Below are 24,349 nucleotides of genomic sequence, written 5' to 3'. Positions count from 1 at the left end.
TCACTACAGACACCCTGGTTCGAATCCAGGCTGTATCACAACCGGCCGTGATTGTGTCCCATTGGGCAGCGCACATTTGGCCCAGTGTAGTCCTGGTTTGATCGGTGTAGGCCGTCATTGTAAATAAGAATTTGTTCTTAACTGACTTTCCTAGTTAAATAACGTTTAAATAAAAATACAAATCTGTTTATGTTCACAACGTCATCATTCTGTGTCGCTGTTGGGGTCTTAGAGACGTCATGTGTACACACACCCCCATCCTCAGAACTTAATGTTGACAACTATGCAAAGATGTTGCAAATGAAAAATCGTATCAAATATTGCTCTTTGGCAATTGCTGCGACCAGATTGTTTTCGTCTGGACCCGTCAAGAACCCAGTCGTGTATTTTGACATCGCAGCTGACAACGAACCTCTGGGACGAATCATCATAGAGGTAGCTTGCTAACTAACGTAGCTAGCTAGCGTAGATGCGGACCCGTAGCAAGCTAAATCTGCCATTAGCCAGCTAACGTTAGCTAAGCTAGCTACACAAAAGAACAGTAAAAAGGCAGATACACATACCTACATAGAATAACGCTATTTTCTGCACAAGTTGACGGTTCATTTTACGCCATGTCCAGCAGAGCTTGCTTAGCTAGTTAAAATAGTTAGCTAGCTAGATAGGTAGCCATGCTTAGTTGTAGTAGCTAAGCCCATTCATTTGCAGTTGGTTTTAGCTACAGTCACACCCCTCTTTCTGCTCAAAGGTTAATGAACTGATTGGGTTGTTGATAAGATTGCTAGCTACGCTTGCTAAATGGCCAGTGTGTTCAACCAAGCATGTTCATGTAGAGAAAAGGGCAAAACTATCCAGTTAGCTTCTAGCAATAAAGGCTATTATCTAACTAGCTGGCTATCAATACATTGTTTAGCCATAGATAACGACAGACTAGAAATAATCATGGGAGCCAATCAATACATTAAACCTGCTTATCTACCTAACTAACCTGACATTGTCCTTTATTTACATTTTATTACAGTTGAATGCAGCTGCTGTGCCCAAAACAGCAGGTAAACATTGATTTGTGTTCTATAGAAATAGCCACTCAATGAGACTTACCTGGACAATGACAACAAATAAAATAGTGCACTGTATAACCTTACATTGTGTTTTACTTAGTAGTGAATTGATGTCGTTGTTTTCTGACAGAGAACTTTAGAGCATTGTGCACTGGGGAACATGGCTTTGGTTACAAAGGATCAGTGTTCCACAGAGTGATTCCTGAGTTCATGTGTCAGGTACTGTAGCCGGGTTTACCTTATCATAGAGCAGGGTTTCCCAAACTCGGTCCTGGGATCTTTCAAGAGTGCACATGTTTGTTTTTGCCCGAGCACTACTCACTCAGCTGATCCAAATAATCAACGCTTGATGATGAGTTAACTATTTGAATCAGTTGTGTAGTGCTAGTGCAAAAACCAAAACGTGCACCCATGGAAGACCCCAGGACTGAGTTTAGGAAACCTTGTCATAGAGAAACCTCTATTTCTATGTAAACAGTCTTGTTTGGCCATAGATCTGTGTTATATCAGTGTAACAACCTGTACAATATTATATATATGCTAATATGTAACTATGCTAACATAGTAACTAACAGACTAACATTAGAAAGGACATGCAGTTATGGAGTACAATAGGCTATCACGTTGACACTCTGTGTTCTGCAATAATTGAAATATTTTGGCCCCTCATTGAAATTGAATGTATCTCTACTGTAGCGACCCTGTGTTTATAAGCTCTGATATCGACTCTGCCACTGCAGAATGCTTTTGTGGCACAAGCGATGGCGCACAGGACTACGGGCCAGAAGGTTGAGGGTTTGCTGACCACTCCAGACAAGCTCACTCTCCCTGCCTGTTTCATTACACTGGTGTCAGACGTGATCGGACCTTGCCCCACAGATGTGCTAGGCCGGTGAGCGCGTTCCTGTAAGGTGTCGTCCTGTTAAGGCTAGCCCGAGGACATGCTCTTTGAAAGGAGGGAGTAGTGTAGTGATCCAGGGCTTTTGGCCAGAAAGTTGAGGGTTTACCAACCACTGCAGACAAGCTCACTCTTCCTGCCTGTTTAATTACACTACTATAAGTTGACAGCCCTTATGAAGGTTGTATTTATTTACAATGTTGTGTGGTGTTGTCTTAAAGTAAGAGCACTAACTCACTCTCTGTCCTCAGGGAGGAGATTTCACGCATCACAACGGGACTGGAGGCAAGTCCATATACGGGACCAAGTTCAAAGACGAGAACTTCAAACTGAAACACACTGGGCCAGGTATGTTGGATCACTAAACCAGCGAATTCCTCTGTCTGTCTGACCTCTGTTCCCTTAATCACACTTCAGGGCCAAACTGAGCTGTACCGGGCTGAGCTGTACCGGGCTGAGCTGTACGGGGTGAGCTGTACCGGGCTGAGCTTTACGGGGTGAGCTGTACCGGGCTGAGCTGTACCGGGCTGAGCTGTACAGGGCTGATCTAAACTGGGCTGATCTAAACTGGGCTGAGCTGTACTGGGCTAGCCTGGTTATGCATCCACCGTTGTTGTTGGAACCATGCTGGATAAATTAGGGGGAAAATGTAATAGAAGACAGTACACTATGGTTAGTTGACCCTAGTGTGTAAAACATGCGTTGAAGAGTTGTTGTAGGCACTCCACTAGATGGCGTTATTGACTACACAGACAGGTTATTTCAATACGTACAAATGACCTACTTTCCAAGCAAGTCAACATCCCATCTAGCATACATATTTTTATTTTACTAAACCTTAACCCCATGTTGATACATGGACACTTCTTCAGCTCAGGGTGTGTTCTCTTGCATAATGACAACCTGGAAATAGACCTTTACCCAATCCAGATGTGTTCTAGCTGCTGCTCTATGCCCTGCAGCCAGTTTACCCCACAGTGTTCCTATCGATTTATTATGTTAGAGTACTTGATCCACAGAAATAAAGTTTTGAGAAATGGAAGCCTTGATAGTCATGTTGTGTATATACACTGAACAAAAATATAAACGCAACATGTAAAGTGTTTGTCCCATGTTTCATGAGCTGAAATAAAAAAAATCCCAGACATTTTTAATATGCACCAAAAGCTTATTTCACTCAAATGTTCTCCTTTGCCAAGATAATCTGTCCACCTGACAGGTGTGGCATATCAAGAAGCTGATTAAACAGCATGATATTTACACAGGTGCACCTTGTGCTGAGGACAATAAAAGGGCACTTTAAAATGTGCAGTTTTGTCACACAACAGAATGCCACAGATGTCTCAAGTTTTGAGGGAGTGTGCAATTGGCACTCTGACTGCAGGAATGTCCACCAGAGCTGTTGCCAGGGAATGTATTGTTAATTTCTCTACCATAAGCTGCCTCCAATGTCGTTTTAGAGAATTTGGCAGTACGTCCAACCAGCCTCACAACCGCAGACCATGTGTAACCACGCCAGCCCTCCACATCCAGCTTCTTCACCTGTGGGATCATCTGAGGGATTGTCGGGGGGTGCTGAGGAGTATTTCTGTCTGTAATAGAGCCCTTTTGTGGAGAAAAACTAATTCTGATTGGCTGGGCCTGGCTCCCCAGTGGGTGGTTATTTTGCCCTCACAGACTCACCCATGACTGCTCCCCTTCCCAGTTATGAAAAATCCATAAATTAGGGCCTAATTAATTAATTGAAATTGACTGCTTTCCTTATATGAACTGTAACTCAGTAAAATCGTTGAAATTGTACAAATTACCTCGACTAACCTGTACCCCCGCACATTGACTCGGCACCGGTACCCCCGTATATAGCCTTGTTATTGTTATTTTATTGTGTTAGTTATTATAATCTATTTTTTATTTAGTAAATATTTTCTTAACTCTATTTATTGAACTGCATTGTTGGTTAAGGGCTTGTAACTAAGCATTTCACGGTTGTATTCGGCACATGTGACATACAATTTGTTTTGATGTTGCGTTTTATATTTTTGTTCAGTATACAATTGACAATGTACATAAATTAACTGGTACTATACTGCAAGCTCTGATGTTTCCATTGTTTTAGGTATCTTATCCATGGCAAATTCAGGGGCGAACACGAACGGTTCTCAGTTCTTCATCTGCACAGTTAAAACTGAATGGTAGGTTATGTTTTAGACACAGGTTAGACACACAGTTGTGTTTTAGAATAATTTCCATTTTGGTCAGCTTCACTGGTGACTGCATCTTTCTCTCTCCCTCTTAGGTTGAATGATAAACACGTGGTCTTTGGTCAGGTGAAGGAGGGCATGGAGGTAGTCTTCAAGATGGAATCCTTTGGTTGTCATGACGGTGGTGTGGTAAAGAAAATTGCCATCACGGACTGTGGGGAGATCAAGTAAAACACACACAGACAGACAGGTTGGAGAAGGTCACTATGGACAACGACTCTTGGAAACGTCCAATTTTGTAAAAGTGTTTTAGCTCTTCTGTTTTCCTCACCAAATTAAAGAATGACAACCACAAATACACCAGCTGTCTCTCATACATGTAGTCTCTTGTCAGCTGTCTCTCATACATGCAGTCTATTGTCAGCTGTCTCTCATACATGTAGTCTCTTGTCAGCTGTCTCTCATACATCTAATCTCATTGTCTTTGGACAATGTGTTCTCCCTTCACACACACACTTACTCTATAGCATTTATACTGTCTGTACTCATGACAACTTCTCATGTTCATAGCCTGTGCTTTATACATTCAAGAGTTGTTGTATGGAGAGGTTTGGACTTTGGAGTAATTCAACACTGGTACTAAGATACCTCTGAAATGGGTGCTTTTTATTCTAGATGTCACTAATATTTTTCTAAAGAAAATAATCTATAATCTATTTAAGGCATGTATGATGGACCCGACACCTATAGAATGTATAAAATAATGTTGTACATTTACTGCCAAATAAATCTATGTTTTTAGATTTTACTCTGTTGCTCAGTTTCATTGTGTCCTGCATGCCACCGTCACTAATTATTCCTGCTTTTAAGACTTCCTGGAACGGATCCCATGTCTTTTTTTAGACAGCCAGACCTCCACACAACTTCCTGTCCTTCAGAGCAGGATGTGACATCATACATTTGGCTTCTATTTGTCCATGAATCCCCCTATACTGGAATATCAACTGGTTCATCTCACTTGGCTAGGAACAAAGCTGTAAAGGTCAATTTACTGGAAATAAGGTACACTTCTACTGTAGAAATGCTTTAACTATTTGTGTTTTAGCTGCAGAAGTCAATCTACAGTTATACCGTATTAGTATACAGGAATCCAGTCAGTAAAGAATGCTACAATAACTAGTAGTGAATGAGCTATTAAGGTGTTCAGAATACAGATACAATATTTTATCAACTGTGTGGTGTCAACTATTTTCTCAAAACCAGTAACGTAAAGTATGACTTAAGTAGTTTTTTGGGGTATCTGTACTTTACTATTTATATTTTTGACAACTTTTACTTTTATTCCACTACATTCCTAAGGAAAATAACGGACTTTTTACTCCCATACATTTTCCCTGACGGCAAAAGTACTTGTTACATTGCGAATGCTCAGGCAGGGCAGCAACATGGTCCAATTCAAGCACCTATCAATATAACGTGTTGTCATCCCTACTGCCTCTGATCTGGCGGGCTCACTAAACACAAATACTGTGTTTGTAAATGTCTGACTGTCCCCAAATAAATAAAAAAAAACGGGAAAATCATGCCATCTGGTTTGCTTTATATAAGAAATTTGATGTATAGCTTTCACTTTTTACTTTTACTCCAGTGCATTCCTGAAGTAAATAATGTACATTTTACTCCTCACATTTTCCCTGACACACAAAAGTACTCGTTACATTTCGAATGCTTAAGCAGGACAGAATTATGGTACCTATCAATATAATGCTTTGTCATCCCTACTGTCTCTGATCTGGTGGACTCACAAAACACACCTACTGTGTTTGTAAATTATGTCTGAGTGTTGGAATGTGCCCCTTTCTGTCCGTAATAAAAAATTATACAAAAATAGTGCCGTCTAGTTTGCTTAATAAAAGGAATTTGATGTATAGTATTTACTTTTACTTTGTACTTTTACTCAAGTATAACAATTTAGTACTTTTTCTACCACTGTACTTAAGAACATTTACATTTACATTACATTTAAGTCATTTAGCAGACGCTCTTATCCAGAGCGACTTACAAAATGGTGCATTCACCTTATGATATCCAGTGGAACAACCACTTTACAATAGTGCATCTAAATCTTTTAAGGGGGGGGGGGTTAGAAGGATTACTTTATCCTATCCTAGGTATTCCTTAAAGAGGTGGGGTTTCAGGTGTCTCCGGAAGGTGGTGATTGACTCCGCTGTCCTGGCGTCGTGAGGGAGCTTGTTCCACCATTGGGGTGCCAGAGCAGCGAACAGTTTTGACTGGGCTGAGCGGGAACTGTGCTTCCTCAGAGGTAGGGGGGCCAGCAGGCCAGTGGTGGATGAACGCAGTGCCCTTATTTGGGTGTAGGGCCTGATCAGAGCCTGAAGGTATGGAGGTGCCGTTCCCTTCACAGCTCCGTAGGCAATCACCATGGTCTTGTAGCGGATGCGAGCTTCAACTGGAAGCCAGTGGAGAGAGCAGAGGAGCGGGGTGACGTGAGAGAACTTGGGAAGGTTGAACACCAGACGGGCTGCGGCGTTCTGGATGAGTTGTAGGGGTTTAATGGCACAGGCAGGGAGCCCAGCCAACAGCGAGTTGCAGTAATCCAGACGGGAGATGACAAGTGCCTGGATTAGGACCTGCGCCGCTTCCTGTGTGAGGCAGGGTCGTACTCTGCGAATGTTGTAGAGCATGAACCTACAGGATCGGGTCACCGCCTTGATGTTAGTGGAGAACGACAGGGTGTTGTCCAGGATCACGCCAAGGTTCTTAGCACTCTGGGAGGAGGACACAAGGGAGTTGTCAACCGTGATGGCGAGATCATGGAACGGGCAGTCCTTCCCCGGGAGGAAGAGCAGCTCCGTCTTGCCGAGGTTCAGCTTGAGCTGGTGATCCGTCATCCACACTGATATGTCTGACAGACATGCAGAGATGCGATTCGCCGCCTGGTTATCAGAAGGGGGAAAGGAGAAGATTAATTGTGTGTCGTCTGCATAGCAATGATAGGAGAGACCATGTGAGGATATGACAGAGCCAAGTGACTTGGTGTATAGCGAGAATAGGAGAGGGCCTAGAACAGAGCCCTGGGGGACACCAGTGGTGAGAGCGCATGGTGCGGAGACAGATTCTCGCCACGCCACCTGGTAGGAGCGACCTGTCAGGTAGGACGCAATCCAAGCGTGGGCCGCGCCGGAGATGCCCAACTCGGAGAGGGTGGAGAGGAGGATCTGATGGTTCACAGTATCAAAGGCAGCAGATAGGTCTAGAAGGATGAGAGCAGAGGAGAGAGAGTTAGCTTTAGCAGTGCGGAGAGCCTCCGTGACACAGAGAAAAGCAGTCTCAGTTGAATGCCCAGTCTTGAAACCTGACTGATTAGGATCAAGAAGGTCATTCTGAGAGAGATAGCAGGAGAGCTGGCCAAGGACGGCACGTTCAAGAGTTTTGGAGAGAAAAGAAAGAAGGGATACTGGTCTGTAGTTGTTGACATCGGAGGGATCGAGTGTAGGTTTTTTTCAGAAGGGGTGCAACTCTCGCTCTCTTGAAGACGGAAGGGACGTAGCCAGCGGTCAAGGATGAGTTGATGAGCGAGGTGAGGAAGGGGAGAAGGTCTCCGGAAATGGTCTGGAGAAGAGAGGAGGGGATAGGGTCAAGTGGGCAGGTTGTTGGGCGGCCGGCCGTCACAAGACGCGAGATTTCATCTGGAGAGAGAGGGGAGAAAGAGGTCAAAGCACAGGGTAGGGCAGTGTGAGCAGGACCAGCGGTGTCGTTTGACTTAGCAAACGAGGATCGGATATCGTCAACCTTCTTTTCAAAATGGTTGACGAAGTCATCCGCAGAGAGGGAGGAGGGGGGGAGGGGGAGGAGGATTCAGGAGGGAGGAGAAGGTAGCAAAGAGCTTCCTAGGGTTAGAGGCAGATGCTTGGAATTTAGAGTGGTAGAAAGTGGCTTTAGCAGCAGAGACAGAAGAGGAGAATGTAGAGAGGAGTGAGTGAAAGGATGCCAGGTCCGCAGGGAGGCGAGTTTTCCTCCATTTCCGCTCGGCTGCCCGGAGCCTTGTTCTGTGAGCTCGTAGTGAGTCGTCGAGCCACGGAGCAGGAGTGGAGGACCGAGCCGGCCTGGAGGATAGGGGACAGAGAAAATCAAAGGATGCAGAAAGGGAGGAGAGGAGGGTTGAGGAGGCAGAATCAGGAGATAGGTTGGAGAAGGTTTGAGCAGAGGGAAGAGATGATAGGATGGAAGAGGAGAGAGTAGCGGGAGAGAGAGAGCGAAGGTTGGGACGGCGCAATACCATCCGAGTAGGGGCAGAGTGAGAAGTGTTGGATGAGAGCAAGACGGAAAAGGATACAAGGTAGTGGTTGGAGATTTGGAGGGGAGTTGCAATGAGATTAGTGGAAGAACAGCATCTAGTAAAGATGAGGTCAAGCGTATTGCCTGCCTTGTGAGTAGGGGGGGAAGGTGAGAGGGTGAGGTCAAAAGAGGAGAGGAGTGGAAAGAAGGAGGCAGAGAGGAATGAGTCAAAGGTAGACGTGGGGAGGTTAAAGTCACCCAGAACTGTGAGAGGTGAGCCATCCTCAGGAAAGGAACTTATCAAGGCGTCAAGCTCATTGATGAACTCTCCAAGGGAACCTGGAGGGCGATAAATGATAAGGATGTTAAGCTTGAAAGGGCTGGTAACTGTGACAGCATGGAATTCAAATGAGGAGATAGACAGATGGGTCAGGGGAGAAAGAGAGAATGTCCACTTGGGAGAGATGAGGATTCCAGTGCCACCACCCCGCTGGCTCGATGCTCTACTAGCTATTTAAAACCAGATACTTTGACTTTTACTCAAGTAGTATTTTACTGGGTAAGTTTCACTTTTACTTCAGTCATTCTGTTCTGTTAAGGTATCTTTACTTTTACTCAAGTATGACAATTGAGTACTTTTTCCACTGTCTTTACTTTTCCTTTACTTTTTCCACCACTGCCAAAAACCACATTTAGTTTTATGCACACCGCCAACTTTATTTTGTGTGAGTTCTTACCATGGAAATAGGATAGCATTTTTCCATTTCTATAATTCTAGTTACTGTATTTCTATGGTGCGGTTCTTCCTTCTATTGTAGTGATGTTGTCTTTATTGTAAACAGAACACATCTCCCCTGTTGAAATGCAGTGAGAGTGGCCAGACCAAAGCCTGAAGAACCAGAGACTAAGTGTCTGGGTGGTGGTGGTGCTTATTAAGCTAATAGTTTATGAAAGTAAATAATGAACCAAACATGAAAAAACTCCCCTGGCTCTTAAATAAAACCATATGCGCTCTGACCTTCCAACCATTTGTTTGAATTCTCCAGTTACATTGTTGCCATAGAGACACTTTAGCCCCAGTTCTGTGTTTGAGCTAGGGATGTTGTAACAAACTTGATATCATTTGGGTCCCCACCCTCTTGTGAAGTTTAAGCTATTTGGAATTTTGTGTCCAAGCCTGTGCATGGAAACTTGGCTTTGCAGACCACGTCCAGTGCGATAGCCCTACTCATGCGAAACAATAACATGTTTACAATCATTAAAAGCAATGAAGTTCTTCTTGTATCACACACTTCTCTAAAATCAACCCAAATACAGGGGCGCAACTTTGGTTTTTAGAAGTAAGGGGGCCATCATTTTAATATATATATTTTTTTATCCAGTCAGATAAACACCCTACCCGACCGCTCGGAGGTGTCTGCATGATCCTAAAGCACACCGTTGCTTTGTTTTGTATCACATTTCAATGCTAAAACTGGGGGGGGAACAAAAATGATATTTCAGAATGTGGGGGGGACATGTCCCTCCCGTCCCCAGTGAAAGTTGTGCCCCTCCTCAAATGTATAGTATATTTTGAAGCGAGCATGAATGTGTGCTCTGGTCTAGTCTGTAGGCTTAGTTAAAAAACCTATCCACAGCTTTAGTAAAACTGTTTTCTTATTTATTCTCTATTTTCTCATTTAGAGTACATGATTCACAGAAACAACATTTGGAGAAAAATGTTTTCTAAGTACAGAGATAAAAGCCTTCTAAACCTAAATTACATTGTAATAGTAAACATGTTTAAGTAAAATTCTTGAAATAAACCAGTCACTTTTCCTACCTCTGTGTCTCCCTGGTATTTCCCATACTAAGTTAGTCTGAACTAGAATAGGAAGTCCACCATCGCTCAGAGTGACAACAGCTCCCTGAGGCATCTTCCTCCTTCCTCCAACCAGCGACCCTCAGCAGTGCAGACCTGTGTTAAAATATTATTTGAAATAATTTAAAATACTTTATCTGTGCTTTATTGAGCTTGCCTGGTTTAATGGACCAATCATTCACATCACAATCAATCCACTCCGTTCAGTCTTATGTCAGGGAGAAAACCTGCAGATGTACTTTAAATACTGAAGGAAATGTACAGTACATTTAGGCCATGTCCAGAAACAACTGGTGTGATGTGTGTGATCTGATTTCTCTTCGCCGTAACATATGGACAATAAAGCTTTATTGTTGTATTGTAGCCCCTAATCCTAATCCCTGTGTAGATCTGAGAGGATTGGATAGGTGTATTTAAGCAATATGGTAAAATTCTATCTGAGAGGATTGGATAGCTGTATTTAAGCAATATGGTGAAATTCTATCTAGTTCATCAGTGGGTAAGGCACAGTACACAATTGTGTGTAGGTGTTCCAGTTGGTTGAACCCCTACCTAGGAAGGAATATAAAACATTTAACAATGCACCGAAATAACACAATCCAGATATTTCCAATTCAACATTTATTTTATTCATCACAACACCTAATAGTACTAAAGCACTAAAGTCATTTTTTGTTTTTCTAACTAACGAATAAGGCACATTTTGGAATGCCGTTTCATGGACGTGATGCAACAGAAGTGTTCTTTTCTGTTTCCACAACAACCTCCCAGTCATCATCCTAACTCACTCACACCAATTCGACTATAGCATTACAATCTCAAAATGTTACATACATCAAAGAACATAAACATCAATGTCTAATTGACCACATAAGTGTTAAAACAGCACATTCAGTCAGTATGTATTAATTGGTATACACTATCAGTCAATTATACATTTTTATGACTAGTAACAATCAATTAGATGTTGTTGAGAATGCTAAGAGACTAAAGTGTGTCCCAAATGGAACCCTATTTCCGCCATAAGTGCGTCCCAAATGGAACCCTATTTTCTCCATAGTGTACTGCTTTTGATCAGAGCCCTCTATGGGCCCAGGTCGGAAGTAGTGCACTATAAAGGGAATAGGGTGCCATTTGGCGCACATCCTATGTAGCCCACTACGTTACTGTGCTAAAATTAAATACATTGCACAAAGTAATACTTATTTTTCCATTTAAAAGCAAAACACATGCACATGCAAATTCTACAATAGTGTTTTGTCTCACACACTTGCTTAACAGAAGTAAATTACACTCTCTGTACTAAACTATGAATAAAAACATAACATTTCAGAGAAGTGCCTTGTAGCTGCTTTGAGCAAACTACAACTCACAGTTGAATGTGCATATACAGTGGAGAGTATCAGTCACTAGGATGTAACAAAAAGATATATTCTGCATGTTAACAGTGTTATTGCGTAACCTAGTAAGATCTTAATCAATTATATAGAACTTGAATAACAAAACATTGGTAATTATGTCTGCCATTTTCTTAATAAGGTAATACTCGTAATACAACATGAATGCATGCTACTCAAAGGACACAAATGGCAACTCATAGGCATATTAGTTAAAGCACTTGGGTATCATTCTGGGTTATTTAATACTGATGATAACATTTCTAAACACAAAACAAAACAAATAAAAAACAAAATGGCTTATCATTGAGTAAAGGGTATTAATAATTATGTACCAACTTTGTTTAATAGTAATCTATGTAGACATCAATATTTCCTTCTTAGTATAACTTTGTTGCGTATTTTATACAAAAAAGTGTTGTAAAAACTCTTTCCATAAATATTTCTGTAGGATAAACCCCTCAGATCATTGTAAAACATCAATGAAAAACTCAAAGCTTTATTTGTCTCAAAGCTTTATATAGGCCCTTTTTCACATAGAAAGCTTCAAAGCTGCATAACATTTCAGATCTAAGATCCTTTAAGATGATGGCCATCTAATATATACATAAAACAGTCATTTGCTAAATATATTTTTCTGGGAAAAATAACTCTTGGATTGTTTTCTTTAGCAAATTGCTTAGAAAAATGTAACATCTATAAAGGTTTTTTCCAAAATACACATCTTTCATAGAAAATAACAAATCCATACTGAAAATGATCTAGAAAAGTCAAGTATATGTAAATTCAGGACAAAAAACACATCTGAAAAAGTATTTGTATACTGTATGTTTAAAATGCATAACACAATGTATTAACTGCTTCCATTAGCTCTTATTATGCCATCTCAAACACATGGCTTCTTCTTCACAAACTTCTCTGGATGGAATCAGACTATCCTCCAAAAATATCTCAGCTGATTTTTTTCTTATATTCTTCAAGATATTTCTTATATTCTTAAGGATATTCTTATCATTGTATTCCTTAAAAGTCAGAGCACTCATAAGCCTACTGTGTATCGATTTTGATCAGTATTAGCACTTTCGGTTTAGTTGGCTAATACCCAAGCTAATGGAAACGGCTAATGGAAACATATACTGATACACTGCTGTTGTGAGGCGAATAAAGCCTAGACCAGAATATATGGTAATGTTTGGATAGCAGCAGTGTTCTGCTCAGTTGTAGTGAAAATATAGAATTGATCCCAACGTTATGTGGGGAGAAAATAATAATCTACTATGACCTGTAGTCAATGAATGAAACCCCTGTGTATCAATACACGATTCACATCAAATATGGTCGACTATTCTTTCCTTCCAAGCCCCTTTTTGTTCAGATGATAATAATAAAATTTCCATAGAATGGCTATGCTACATCTCCCAACCACTATATATACACCTCTACCTACATGTACATATTACCTCAACTAACCGGTGCCCCCGCACATTGACTCTGTACCGGTACCCCCTGTATATAGTCTCGCTATTGTTATTTTTACTGCTGCTCTTTAATTACTTGTTACTTTTATTTATTATTCTTATCCATGTTTTTTTTAACTGCATTGTTGGTTAGGGGCTCGTAAGTAAGCATTTCACTGTAAGGTCTACACCTGTTGTATTCGGCGCATGTGACTAATAACATTTGATTTGATTTGATTTCTAGCCTAATATTTAATGAGTAGGCTCCTATCCTGTAACCTGGTTCCAGATGTGATTGTGCTGTGACAATGACTATAGGAGTTGGCAAGAAAGCACCAACAAATCTGGAACCAGGCTTCACCTCCCCACAAACATGTAACTAACACCAACTGAGTGTGATGGTCCAAGTTGTAACAAATTATGCTTAATGCATTGTTCTGTATCCACACATTGAATGAAAGATTACAGACCAAGCTCATACTTGTGTGTGTTGAATCAATCAATAAGTCATAAACAGACTATCTCAAAAAGCGAATGGCTGGGATTCAACCCGATCGCGGGTTATAGGCATTGCAGTTTATAAAGGCAATGTTCCCTTGTTCGCAGAGATCCCATTCACAATAAACGCTGCATATGTCGGCTCAATCGGAAATGGCCTTTAAAAGCCACAAACCATATAACCCGCGATCGTATTGAATCCCGGCCAAAGTTAAAAGAACGAGGATGAGGTCTACAGCTTTTAGTGCAAACCTCATTCACATTAGTGTACTGACTACAAAATAACATTGTTGTTGATTCCATGACAACAGACAACAGTGTGTGTGATTTTTGCCAGATGCTTTAGTTACTGCGTCCAAACTCAACAAAATGGTGTCGAGGAAAACATTAGCCAGTTCTCATTGCTAATGGGGTAATAGTATTGTTTTCCCATATGTATTCACATCTTGAACCGGCATCAGACTTGGCAAAACACTACCTAACTGTTACTTCTAGCCATGAGTTAATTACAGCTCCAAACTAAGTTCAATTCTCCTCTTTATTCATTTTCCGTCCAATTTTTCTAAATAATTATTCTCTTTTTACAAGGCACTAGTACTTTTCGGATAATATAAAATATACAACTATGAATTCAACCTTTATAGAGCCATTAAACACATTCTAAATATTGGAGAAGCCAATGCGTGTGATTTGAAAAATACACCTCCACTTTGAAAAGTGGTAGCAAACTTCAACTATACTCACAAAATAACAATGTTCCAAAAGTGTCAATAGCCTTCATTGCTAAGATACAACTATACCCACTGTTACAAAATGTTGGATCAAAAATATTCTTCACTCTAGGTCCTCCAACTATGAAGTTGAAAGTATAGACCTATATCTTTGTAAACAGAGGTAATGGTTAGTTACGTCTCTTCTATTAAAGACACGATTTAACGTTTAAATCATGATAGGATGTGGAATCAAACACACAGAAACATAAACTTAATCCATCACCACACTTACAAAACGTCCTCTGATAAAATACAAATGTCCATTTTGTTACAAGATAACATTTCCACTTTTCCACTTCGTTCTACTTTACCAACCATTATAGCAATCTTACCTCCATCCATCCATCTCTCTTTCCCCAGACATCATTTACTGCTGTCACTTGTTTGACACATTATGAAGGGGTTAAACCCCTTGGAAACAGATATTAGCAAGATTCACTGTTATATTTCTAGGTCAAACTGTCTTAAAGTAGTGTTACAAGATTGCAACAGCTCTATTGGTCAGCTGTGTGTCCTACAAAAGATTGCAACAGCTCTATTGGTCAGCTGTGTGTCCTACAAAAGATTGCAACAATTTGCAATTGCAATATGGATATTATAAAACCACTTTGAAATGTATAATGAGTACTTCTCTATATACCATTTCAAATACCAGTTCTAATCAACTATGCCAATCTCCCGGCATCCTACACCAAATAGATTAGTTGTAAATGCTAGCCAGAAATAACAATGCTGAAGTCGAGTCCTTAATAAGAATATTGGTTGCATACATACAGTGCAGCACGGAATTACTTTTCAAGAAACTCATTACAAAAATAAAATTATTGTTTGGAAGTAAACTGTCAAATTAGGTAGGGAAAAAAGACTACAGCATTGCCGATAGATTGAACCTAACACTTAAAAGTCTAAATATGAAGGGGATATTGGCTAAGAGAAACTAGATATCCAGCCTTTATCATCACAGAAACTGCTGTTATTGCATAGTTGCCTTTTGACAGGCAAATGTTAAAATCTTGTCAATTCGATGAATACCTAAACTCTACTTTCATTGCCGATGTAAACGCACAGCTTGTTTAATACGAAACATCAACGTTATTATCACTGTACTACACCTAAACGAAGAATGACTCTATCTCAACCTACAGTCGTTTCTAAAGACAAGTGGAAGCAGTTACACAATAATACTTTGATATACAAACATACACACATACATATAGTATACATATAGTATACATATAGTATATATACATATATATGTCCCAGTTTAAATCAATAAAAAATTGCACAACAGACAAGCAGACGACAAATAATAAATACGCCACATGTAACATGTAAGCCAGGGATGTTTGGTACGGTATCCCTCAGTTAATCAATCAATAATCAATTCATAATAAATTCACAGTTATTTATGTATAAGTTGACCTTTGACCCAGACATTGCCCCCGACATTGACCCCTTGACCCCGACTTGAGCCCATGACGATAGTTACATTAGCATCACTAGAAGGCCTGTCTGTCTGTTTTAATGCTCCCCACACACTTCACTTAACAGGGAAAATTAAGGCAGAACTCTTCTGTAAACACAAAACCAACAGACTCCCAAAGTGAGGGAATAAAACCCCAAGGGGTGGACAATACTGTCAGTGACAACAATATCATATTATACACACATTGGATGTCGGTTACATGGTTTTTAGGCTAGGGTACACAAGGCCACAAGGCCCTGTCAGGGCTGAGGTTTATCCTTGCACAGTTCTTCGATCAGTTTCTCCCATGCCCTTACCATTAGGAAAAGGACAGGAATTGTGCTTAGTGACAAACCTCTGCAAAATAAGGTTTACCAGCTAATTCAGAGATGGGAGGTGATGGGGGAGGGAGAGGGGAGGGAGAGGTGATGGGGAGAGAGAAGGGAGGGAGAGGTGATGGGAGAGAGAAGGGAGGAGAGATGATGGGGAGGGAGAAGTGATGGGGAGAGAGGAGAGGGAGAGGTGATGGGGAGAGAGAAGGGAGGAGAGGTGATGGGGAGAGAGAAGGGAGGAGAGGTGATGGGGAGAGAGGAGAGGGAGAGGTGATGGGGAGAGAGAAGGGAGGAGAGGTGATGGGGAGAGAGAAGGGAGGAGAGGTGATGGGGAGGGAGAAGTGATGGGGAGAGAGGGGAGGGAGAGGTGATGGGGAGGGAGGGGAGGGAGAGGTGATGGGGAGAGAGAAGGTAGGGAGAGGTGATGGGGAGAGGGGAGGTAGAGGTGATGAGGGGGAAGGTAGAGGTGATGAGGGGAGGGAGAGGTGATGGGGAGGGGGAGGTGATAGGAGAGGTAGAGGTGATGGGGGAGAGGAGAGGAGAGGGAGAGGTGATGGGGGAGAGTGGAGGGAGAGGTGATGGGGAGAGGGGAGGTAGAAGTGATGGAGGGGAGAGGGGAGGGAGAGGTGATGGGGAGAGGGGAGGCAGAGGTGATGGAGGGAGTGGTGATGGGGAGAGGAGAGTTAGAGGTGATGGGGGAGAGGGGAGGGAGAGGTGATGGGGGAGAGGGGAGGTGAGGTGGAGAGGGGAGAGAGGGTGGGAAAGGATGAGAAGGAGGGGGGGCAAGGGAGGCAGTATTGGTGAGGACAATGAGGTTCCGCTCTTTCCCCTGGAGGGGGAAGAGGCAAATGGGAAGGCAGTACAGAAGGGTTGCTAGGTTTCTCTCTGACAGAGGAGGAGAAGAGGGACATGAAATGGTTCCTCTCTTTTTGAGGAAATTGGAGGGTTCAGGTTAGTAAGGTATTATTGCACTCGTCGGCAGTAGTAGCCCAGGACTTTGCATTTCTCACACAGGTGCTGAGGGTGCTCCTTACTCTGGTCTGAGACGTCCAGGCCATCAGGCTTCTCCAACGGACGCTAATGGGGGGAGGAGGGATAGAAGGATGAGACGGAAGTAGGAAGATGGAGAGGGAAAGAGGAAGGGGGAGAGAGGGTAGAGAAAGAGGGATGAGAGACAGGGAGGGAGGTAGAGAAAGAGAGGTGAGAGAGTCATCACATACAAGTATACACACTATAGAAACAGTTTGTTATACTAAAGTGTTTGCTATGGTGCTAACATGGCAGGGGAACACAGTTCTGTTCTAAATTGGGTGCTAACCACACACTGACAATTCAACACACACACATACCAAGCCTTCTATCTGCCAGCAGATTGTTTGGGTACTACTCAAACCAGCTCTGTTGTATCCCACATTCTCAGTGATTTTGCCACAAGAACTAACCCTGAATGTTTTCAGACCTGGAGTCAGTGTACTTTGTGTTATTGGTTTCAGAGCTGTGGCAAACAACCTTAACAGATCTCCCTCTCTCTCTCACTCACACAATATAATTACAGAGGCTGTGTCCAAAATGGTACCCTGTTCCTTATGTAGTGCACTACTTTTGATTAGAGCCTTATGGGCGCCATTTGGGACATAGACTCTCACTCTAACATGGCACACAGTATAATTACAGAAAGAGGTCCAAGGCACATGTTTGCTGATACAAACCTGCATGAAAATACCAGCTACACCACTGAGAATAATCGCTTTCTTGGAAAGGCTATGGAGGACAACAGAGGGTATCGTTCAGCGCCAACGGTTTGTTGGATGTCAATCACATACATTACTCTGCAATCATTTACTTTCCCACCCATTGTTCTTACAGAGTTTATTTTATAATACTGTTATTGTTTCCAGACAGATGGTCTCAGACTTATTCTTTAACTTGTCAAAACCAGAGCTCGTATTCATAAAGCATCTCTGATCTAAAGTCAGTTTTGCCATTTAGATCACAATGATTAAGATTATATGGACAGAGCGGACCTGATCCTAGATCAGAATTCCTACTCTGAGACGCTTTATAAATATGGGCCCAGGTTGCCAAGGACCAGCGCAAGGAGACAATGCAGCCAACCTTCACCTTGACTGTCTGCCACTAGTTCAAAAACGAACTGATAACAACATGAAATACGTATCAAACATACCCACAATGTTAGGTTTGGCTGCCAAAATGTGATGTACAGTACTTGATGACTAAAAGTATATGTTTCATAGGAGAAAGGATCTGGTATTTAAACATCTTGGGTTTTAGACTGAAGGACTGTATATTTAGTTAATGGATAAACATGTTTTTCATTCCAGAGACAGATTCTGTCCGGCCATAGATATCCTGTCTTAAAGTCATGAAATGTGAAAACTATAGAAGCAAATCTAGAAGACTATAGAGCAAATATAGGATCTAGAAGACTATAGAACAGATAGAGGTTATAGAAGACTATAGAGCAGATAGAAGTTCTAGAAGACTATAGAAGACTATAGAGCAGATAGAGGATCTAGAAGACTATAGAAGACTATAGAGCAGATAGAGGTTCTAGAAGACTATAGAAGACTATAGAGCAGATAGAGTATCCAGAAGACTATAGAACAGATAGGAGATCTAGAAGACTATAGAATATAGAACAGATAGAGGATCTAAAAGACTATAGAACAGATAGAGTATCCAGAAGACTATAGAAGACTATAGAACAGATAGAGTATCCAGAAGACTATAGAACAGATAGGAGATCTAGAAGACTATAGAATATAGAACAGATAGAGGATCTAGAAGACTATAGAACAGATAGAGTATCCAGAAGACTATATAACAGATAGGAGATCTAGAAGACTATAGAATATAGAACAGATAGAGGATCTAGAAGACTATAGAACAGATAGAGTATCCAGAAGACTATAGAACAGATAGAGTATCCAGAAGACTATAGAACAGATAGGAGATCTAGAAGACTAGAATACTATAGAGTAGATAGAGGATCTAGACAACTATAGAACAGATAGAGGTTCTAGAAGACTATAAAAGACTATAGAGCAGATAGAGGATCCAGAAGACTAAAGAAGACTATAGAACAGATAGAAGTTCTAAAAGATTATAGAGCAGATAGGGGATCTAGAAGACTAAAGAAGACTATAGAACAGATAGAAGTTCTAAAAGATTATAGAGCAGATAGGGGATCTAGAAGACTAGAATACTATAGAGCAGATAGAAGTTCTAAAAGATTATAGAGCAGATAGGGGATCTAGAAGACTAAAGAAGACTATAGAACAGATAGAAGTTCTAAAAGATTATTGAGCAGATAGGGGATCTAGAAGACTAAAGAACACTATAGAACAGATAGAAGTTCTAAAAGATTATAGAGCAGATAGGGGATCTAGAAGACTAGAATACTATAGAGCAGATAGAAGTTCTAAAAGATTATAGAGCAGATAGGGGATATAGAAGACTAGAATACTGTAGAACAGATAGAAGTTCTAAAAGATTATAGAGCAGATAGGGGATCTAGAAGACTAAAGAAGACTATAGAGCAGATAGAAGTTCTAAAAGATTATAGAGCAGATAGAGGATCTAGAAGACTAAAGAAGACTATAGAACAGATAGAAGTTCTAAAAGATTATAGAGCATATAGGGGATCTAGAAGACTAGAATACTATAGAGCAGATAGAGGGTCTAGACGACTATAGAACAGATAGAGGTTCTAGAAGACTATAGAGCAGAAAGAGGTTCTAGAAGACTATAAAAGACTATAGAGCAGATAGAGGCTATAAAAGACTATAGAATGAATAGAGGTTATAGAAGCCTGCTTATAATTTATTTAGTGTTTTTTTACATTGTTCCAAACGGTCAGAGTAATTATATTGTAATCTAACAGCACCTGTTTGGCACACACAGGCTTGATATGCACACAGCGCTTGCTCCTGATATAGAACAGATATAAGTTATAGAAGACTGTAGAAGACTATAGAACAGATAGAGGTTATAGAAGACTATAGAACAGATAGAGGTTATAGAAGACTGTAGAAGACTATAGAACAGATAGAGGTTATAGAAGACTATAGAGCAGATAGAGGTTATAGAAGACTATAGAACAGATAGAGGTTATAGAAGACTATAGAAGACTATAGAAGACTATAGAACAGATAGAGGTTATAGAAGACTATAGAAGACTATAGAACAGATAGAGGTTATAGAAGACTATAGAAGATAGAGGTTATAGAAGACTATAGAACAGATAGAGGTTATAGAAGACTATAGAGCAGATAGAGGTTATAGAAGACTGTACAAGACAATAGAACAGATAGAGGTTATAGAAGACTATAGAAGACAATAGAACAGATAGAGGTTATAGAATACTATAGAAGACAATAGAACAGATAGAGGTTATAGAGGACTATAGAAGACTATAGAGCAGATAGAGGTTATAGAAGACTATAGAAGACTATAGAACAGATAGAGGTTATAGAAGACTATAGAAGACTATAGAACAGATAGAGGTTATAGAAGACTATAGAAGACTATAGAACAGATAGAGGTTATAGAAGACTATAGAGCAGGTAGAGGTTATAGAAGACTGTAGAAGACTATAGAGCAGATAGAGGTTATAGAAGACTATAGAAAACTATAGAGCAGATAGAGGTTATAGAAGACTATAGAGCAGATAGAGGTTATAGAAGACTGTAGAAGACTATAGAGCAGATGGAGGTTATAGAAGACTATAGAACAGATAGAGGTTATAGAAGACTATAAAAAAGATAGAGGCCATAGAAGACTATGTAGCAAATAGAGGTTATAGAAGACTATAGAAGACTGTAGAACAGATAGATGTTATAGAAGACTGTAGAAGACTGTAGAAGACTATAGAGCGGATAGAGGTAATAGAAGACTATAGAAGATATATGTAACTCATCTGTGATTGTTAATCTGATTGTTTCCCTCTGACTCATGGGACGGTAATGGTCTGCCTGGCATTAATGTAGTACAGTATACGATGCTATTGTGAAGGTCAGGACTCAGGTCAGGATACTTTTTTTTTTACCTCAGCACCTAACAGAAACTGTTGAGGACTTGAAGACTTGCAGTAAAGCAAATCTGGGAATCAGATACCAATGTCGGAGAATAAGAAAAATATACAATGTTAAAGTCCTTTCCCTCAGTCCTTTCTGTTAGAGCCAAGCTCTCTCTCTCTCTGTGTGTGTGTGTGGGTGTGTGTGTGTGTGTGTGTGTGTGTGTGTGTGTGTGTGTGTGTGTGTGTGTGTGTTGTACAGTACGTGGGGGTTAGCTGTCCATTCTCAAACGCTGACATGGGGAAACATGTGAAGTGGGTGAGATTGCAAATGTGTGGAATTTGCCCGCAAGTGTGGTTCTAGCCACAACACCGCACGCACGCACGCACGCACGCACACACACACACACACACACACACACACACACACACACACACACACACACACACACACACACACACACACACACACACACACACACACACACACACACACACACACACACACACACACACACACAGAAAGAGAGGGAAAAGAAAAGAGCATGCTTTTCCCACCAGCTAGTTCCATTGAACAGAGACTTTTCTCTGCCGTTTTGGTGAGAATAATCACTGTGACTGCTGCCCTTTCATCGTGACGTGATACTTTCGCATCATCCATTTGATCTGGGGAAGTCGCCTGATATTACTTGAAGCATTCAATCATTGACGTACAGTTAGTTATCTGTATGTCTATTTTGTTGTTGTGACCGTAACCATAGCTACAGTATAGCAGAACCTTCAATGCAATTGAAGAATGGATGAAGAGCCATGCAAATTATTGCTGCACATCCAAACCCAAAGCAACAAGCAACTCCTAACCCCTAAGCCCTATCCCCTAAGGCCTATCCCCTAAGCGTTATCCCCTAGCTCCTATGGCCTATGCACTTGCACAGATCAAAGAGGATTAGGTAGTTATACTATGTCATCATCCCAAATTACATCCTATCCCCTATATAGTGCACTGCTTTTGACCAGGGCCCATAGGGCTTTGGACAAAAGTAGTGCACTATAATCGTTATTGAAAATATAACCCTCTCAGATTTCAAAAAGTTCAAGAATTGTGGGTAGGGACTAGAGGTCAATTTGCGAACAAAGTGGTCACCTCGCCACTTGGTGGGATGGGGCTGGAGAAATGCAATCCCAGGTTGCCCTTTAATATCAGAATCTAAAATGGCGCCGGAGAGGAAGGCAGACGTTTTACGTGCCCCCAACCCATTGTGTTTTTTCATTCGTCTATTTGTGTTGTTTGTAACTTAGTTTTTTTAACTTATTTTGTACATAATGTTGCCAACCGTCTCTTATGACTGAAAATAACTCCTAGACATCAGGACTGCGATTACTCACCACGGACTGGCAGAATCTTTTTTGTTCCATTAATGAGTCTGACTAGTCCGACGCGAAGGATATACTTCTTTCTCGGGAACAGGCCCAGATCCCCGTCATTTGCGTAAAGAGGAAGCTGAGAAAAAGGGGCCAGAGGGCGGGCTGCCTTCTGAGAATTCGTAGGAGATCGAATAAACTCAAATTTCCTTCCATTCTGCTAGTAAGTGTGCAATCTTTGGAGAGTAAAATCGATGACCTACGCGGAAGATTAAACTACCAACTGGACATTAAAAACTGTAATATCTTATGCTTCACAGAGTCGTGGCTGAACGACGACATTATCAACATACAGCTGGCTGGTTATACGCTGTACCGGCAGGATATAATAGCGGCGTCTGGTAAGACAAGGGGCGGCGGATTATGTATTTTTGTAAATAACAGTTAGTGCAAGATATCTAAAAAAGTCTCGAGCTATTGCTCGCCTGAGGTAGATTATCTCGTGATAAGCTGTAGACCACACTATCTACCTAGAGAGTTTTCGTCTCTATTTTTCATAGCTGTTTACATACCACCACAGCCAGAAGCTGGCACTAAGACAGCATTGAATGAGCTGTATTCCGCCATAAGCAAACAAGAAAATGCTCACCCAGAGGCGGCGCTCCTGGTGGCCGGGGACTTTAATGCAGGGAAACTTAAATCCGTTTTACCAAATTTCTATCAGCATGTTAAATGTGCAACCAGAGGGACAAAAACACCTTTACTCCACACACAGAGATGCATACAAAGCTCTCCCTCACCCTCCATTTGGCAAATCTGACCATAATTCTATCCTCCTGATTCCTGCTTACAAGCTACAATTAAAGCAGAAACCACCAGTGACTAGTTAAATAAAGAAGTGGTCGGATGAAGCAGATGGTAAGCTACAGGACTGTTTTGCAAGCACAGAGTGGAATATGTTCCGGGATTCCTCCGATGGCATTGAGGAGTACACCACATCAGTTATTGGCTTCATCAATAAGTGCATCAATGACGTCGTCCCCACAGTGACCGCACGTACATACCCCAACAAGAAGCCATGGATTACAGGCAACATCCGCACTGAGCTAAAGGCTAGAGCTGACGCTTTCAAGGAGCAGGACTCTAACCCTTGAAGCTTATAAGAAATCCCGCTATTCCCTCCGACGAACCATCAAACAGGCAAAGCATCAATACAGGACTAAGATCGAATCGTACTACACCGGCTCTGATGCTCATCAGATGTGACAGGGCATACAAACCATTACAGACTACTTAGGGAAGCACAGCCGAGAGCTGCCCAGTGACACGAGCCTACCAGACGAGCTAAACTACTTCTATGCTTGCTTCGAGGCAAATAACACTGAAAGATGCATGAGAGCACCAGCTGTTCCCGGAGGACTGTGTGATCACACTCTCCGCAGCCGATGTGAGTAAGACCTTTAAACAGCTCAACATTCACAAGGCCGCAGGGCCAGACAGATTACCAGGACGTGTACCGCGAGCATGCGCTGACCAACTGGCAAGTGTCCTCACTGACATTTTCAACCTCTCCCTGTCCTAGTCTGTAATACCAACATGTTATAAGCAGACCACCATAGTGCCTGTGCCCAAGAACACTAAGGTAACCTGCCTAAATGACTACCGACCCGTAGCACTCATGTCTGTAGCCATGAAGTGCTTGAAAGGCTG

The 24,349-nt window shown here is 41.4% G+C and overlaps 2 protein-coding genes across 3 annotated transcripts in view; one reads left to right on the top strand and one right to left on the bottom strand.

Moving 5' to 3' along the window:
• Positions 1–194: 194 nt before the first annotated feature.
• ppifa (peptidylprolyl isomerase Fa) lies at positions 195–4,968 on the top strand. Of its 2 annotated transcripts, XM_014154986.2 has the most exons (6): positions 195–435; positions 1,022–1,052; positions 1,192–1,280; positions 2,211–2,307; positions 4,076–4,151; positions 4,256–4,968. In XM_014154986.2, exons 1-6 carry the CDS (start codon positions 292–294, stop codon positions 4,389–4,391), a joined length of 573 nt encoding a protein of 190 aa, XP_014010461.1. In that variant the 5' UTR covers positions 195–291; the 3' UTR covers positions 4,392–4,968. The 2 variants fall into 2 exon arrangements, with proteins under 2 accessions (XP_014010461.1, XP_014010462.2); XM_014154987.2 differs by lacking the exons at positions 1,022–1,052; positions 1,192–1,280 and having other exon boundaries at positions 201–435.
• Positions 4,969–16,923: 11,955 nt separating this feature from the next.
• LOC106577169 (zinc finger CCHC domain-containing protein 24) overlaps positions 16,924–24,349 on the bottom strand; it is a 70,601-nt gene continuing 63,175 nt past the window's right edge. Inside the window, exon 4 of the mRNA XM_014154985.2 lies at positions 16,924–17,319. Coding sequence (XP_014010460.1) covers positions 17,206–17,319 — 114 coding nt within the window. The 3' untranslated portion in view covers positions 16,924–17,205. The remainder of the gene's footprint in view (positions 17,320–24,349) is intronic.

Source organism: Salmo salar, chromosome ssa18 (genome assembly GCF_905237065.1).
Source record: "Salmo salar chromosome ssa18, Ssal_v3.1, whole genome shotgun sequence".
Taxonomy (NCBI): Eukaryota; Metazoa; Chordata; class Actinopteri; order Salmoniformes; family Salmonidae; genus Salmo; species Salmo salar.
This window is presented reverse-complemented; position numbering and strand designations above follow the sequence as displayed.

Excerpts from the sequence above, each read along its gene's own strand:
- ppifa (XM_014154986.2), top strand. The coding sequence starts at position 292 with ATGTTGCAAATGAAAAATCGTATCAAATATTGCTCTTTGGCAATTGCT. Across the intron at positions 436-1,021 it reads TGGGACGAATCATCATAGAG|TTGAATGCAGCTGCTGTGCC; the intron begins GTAGCTTGCTAA and ends ATTTTATTACAG. Across the intron at positions 2,308-4,075 it reads ACTGAAACACACTGGGCCAG|GTATCTTATCCATGGCAAAT; the intron begins GTATGTTGGATC and ends CCATTGTTTTAG.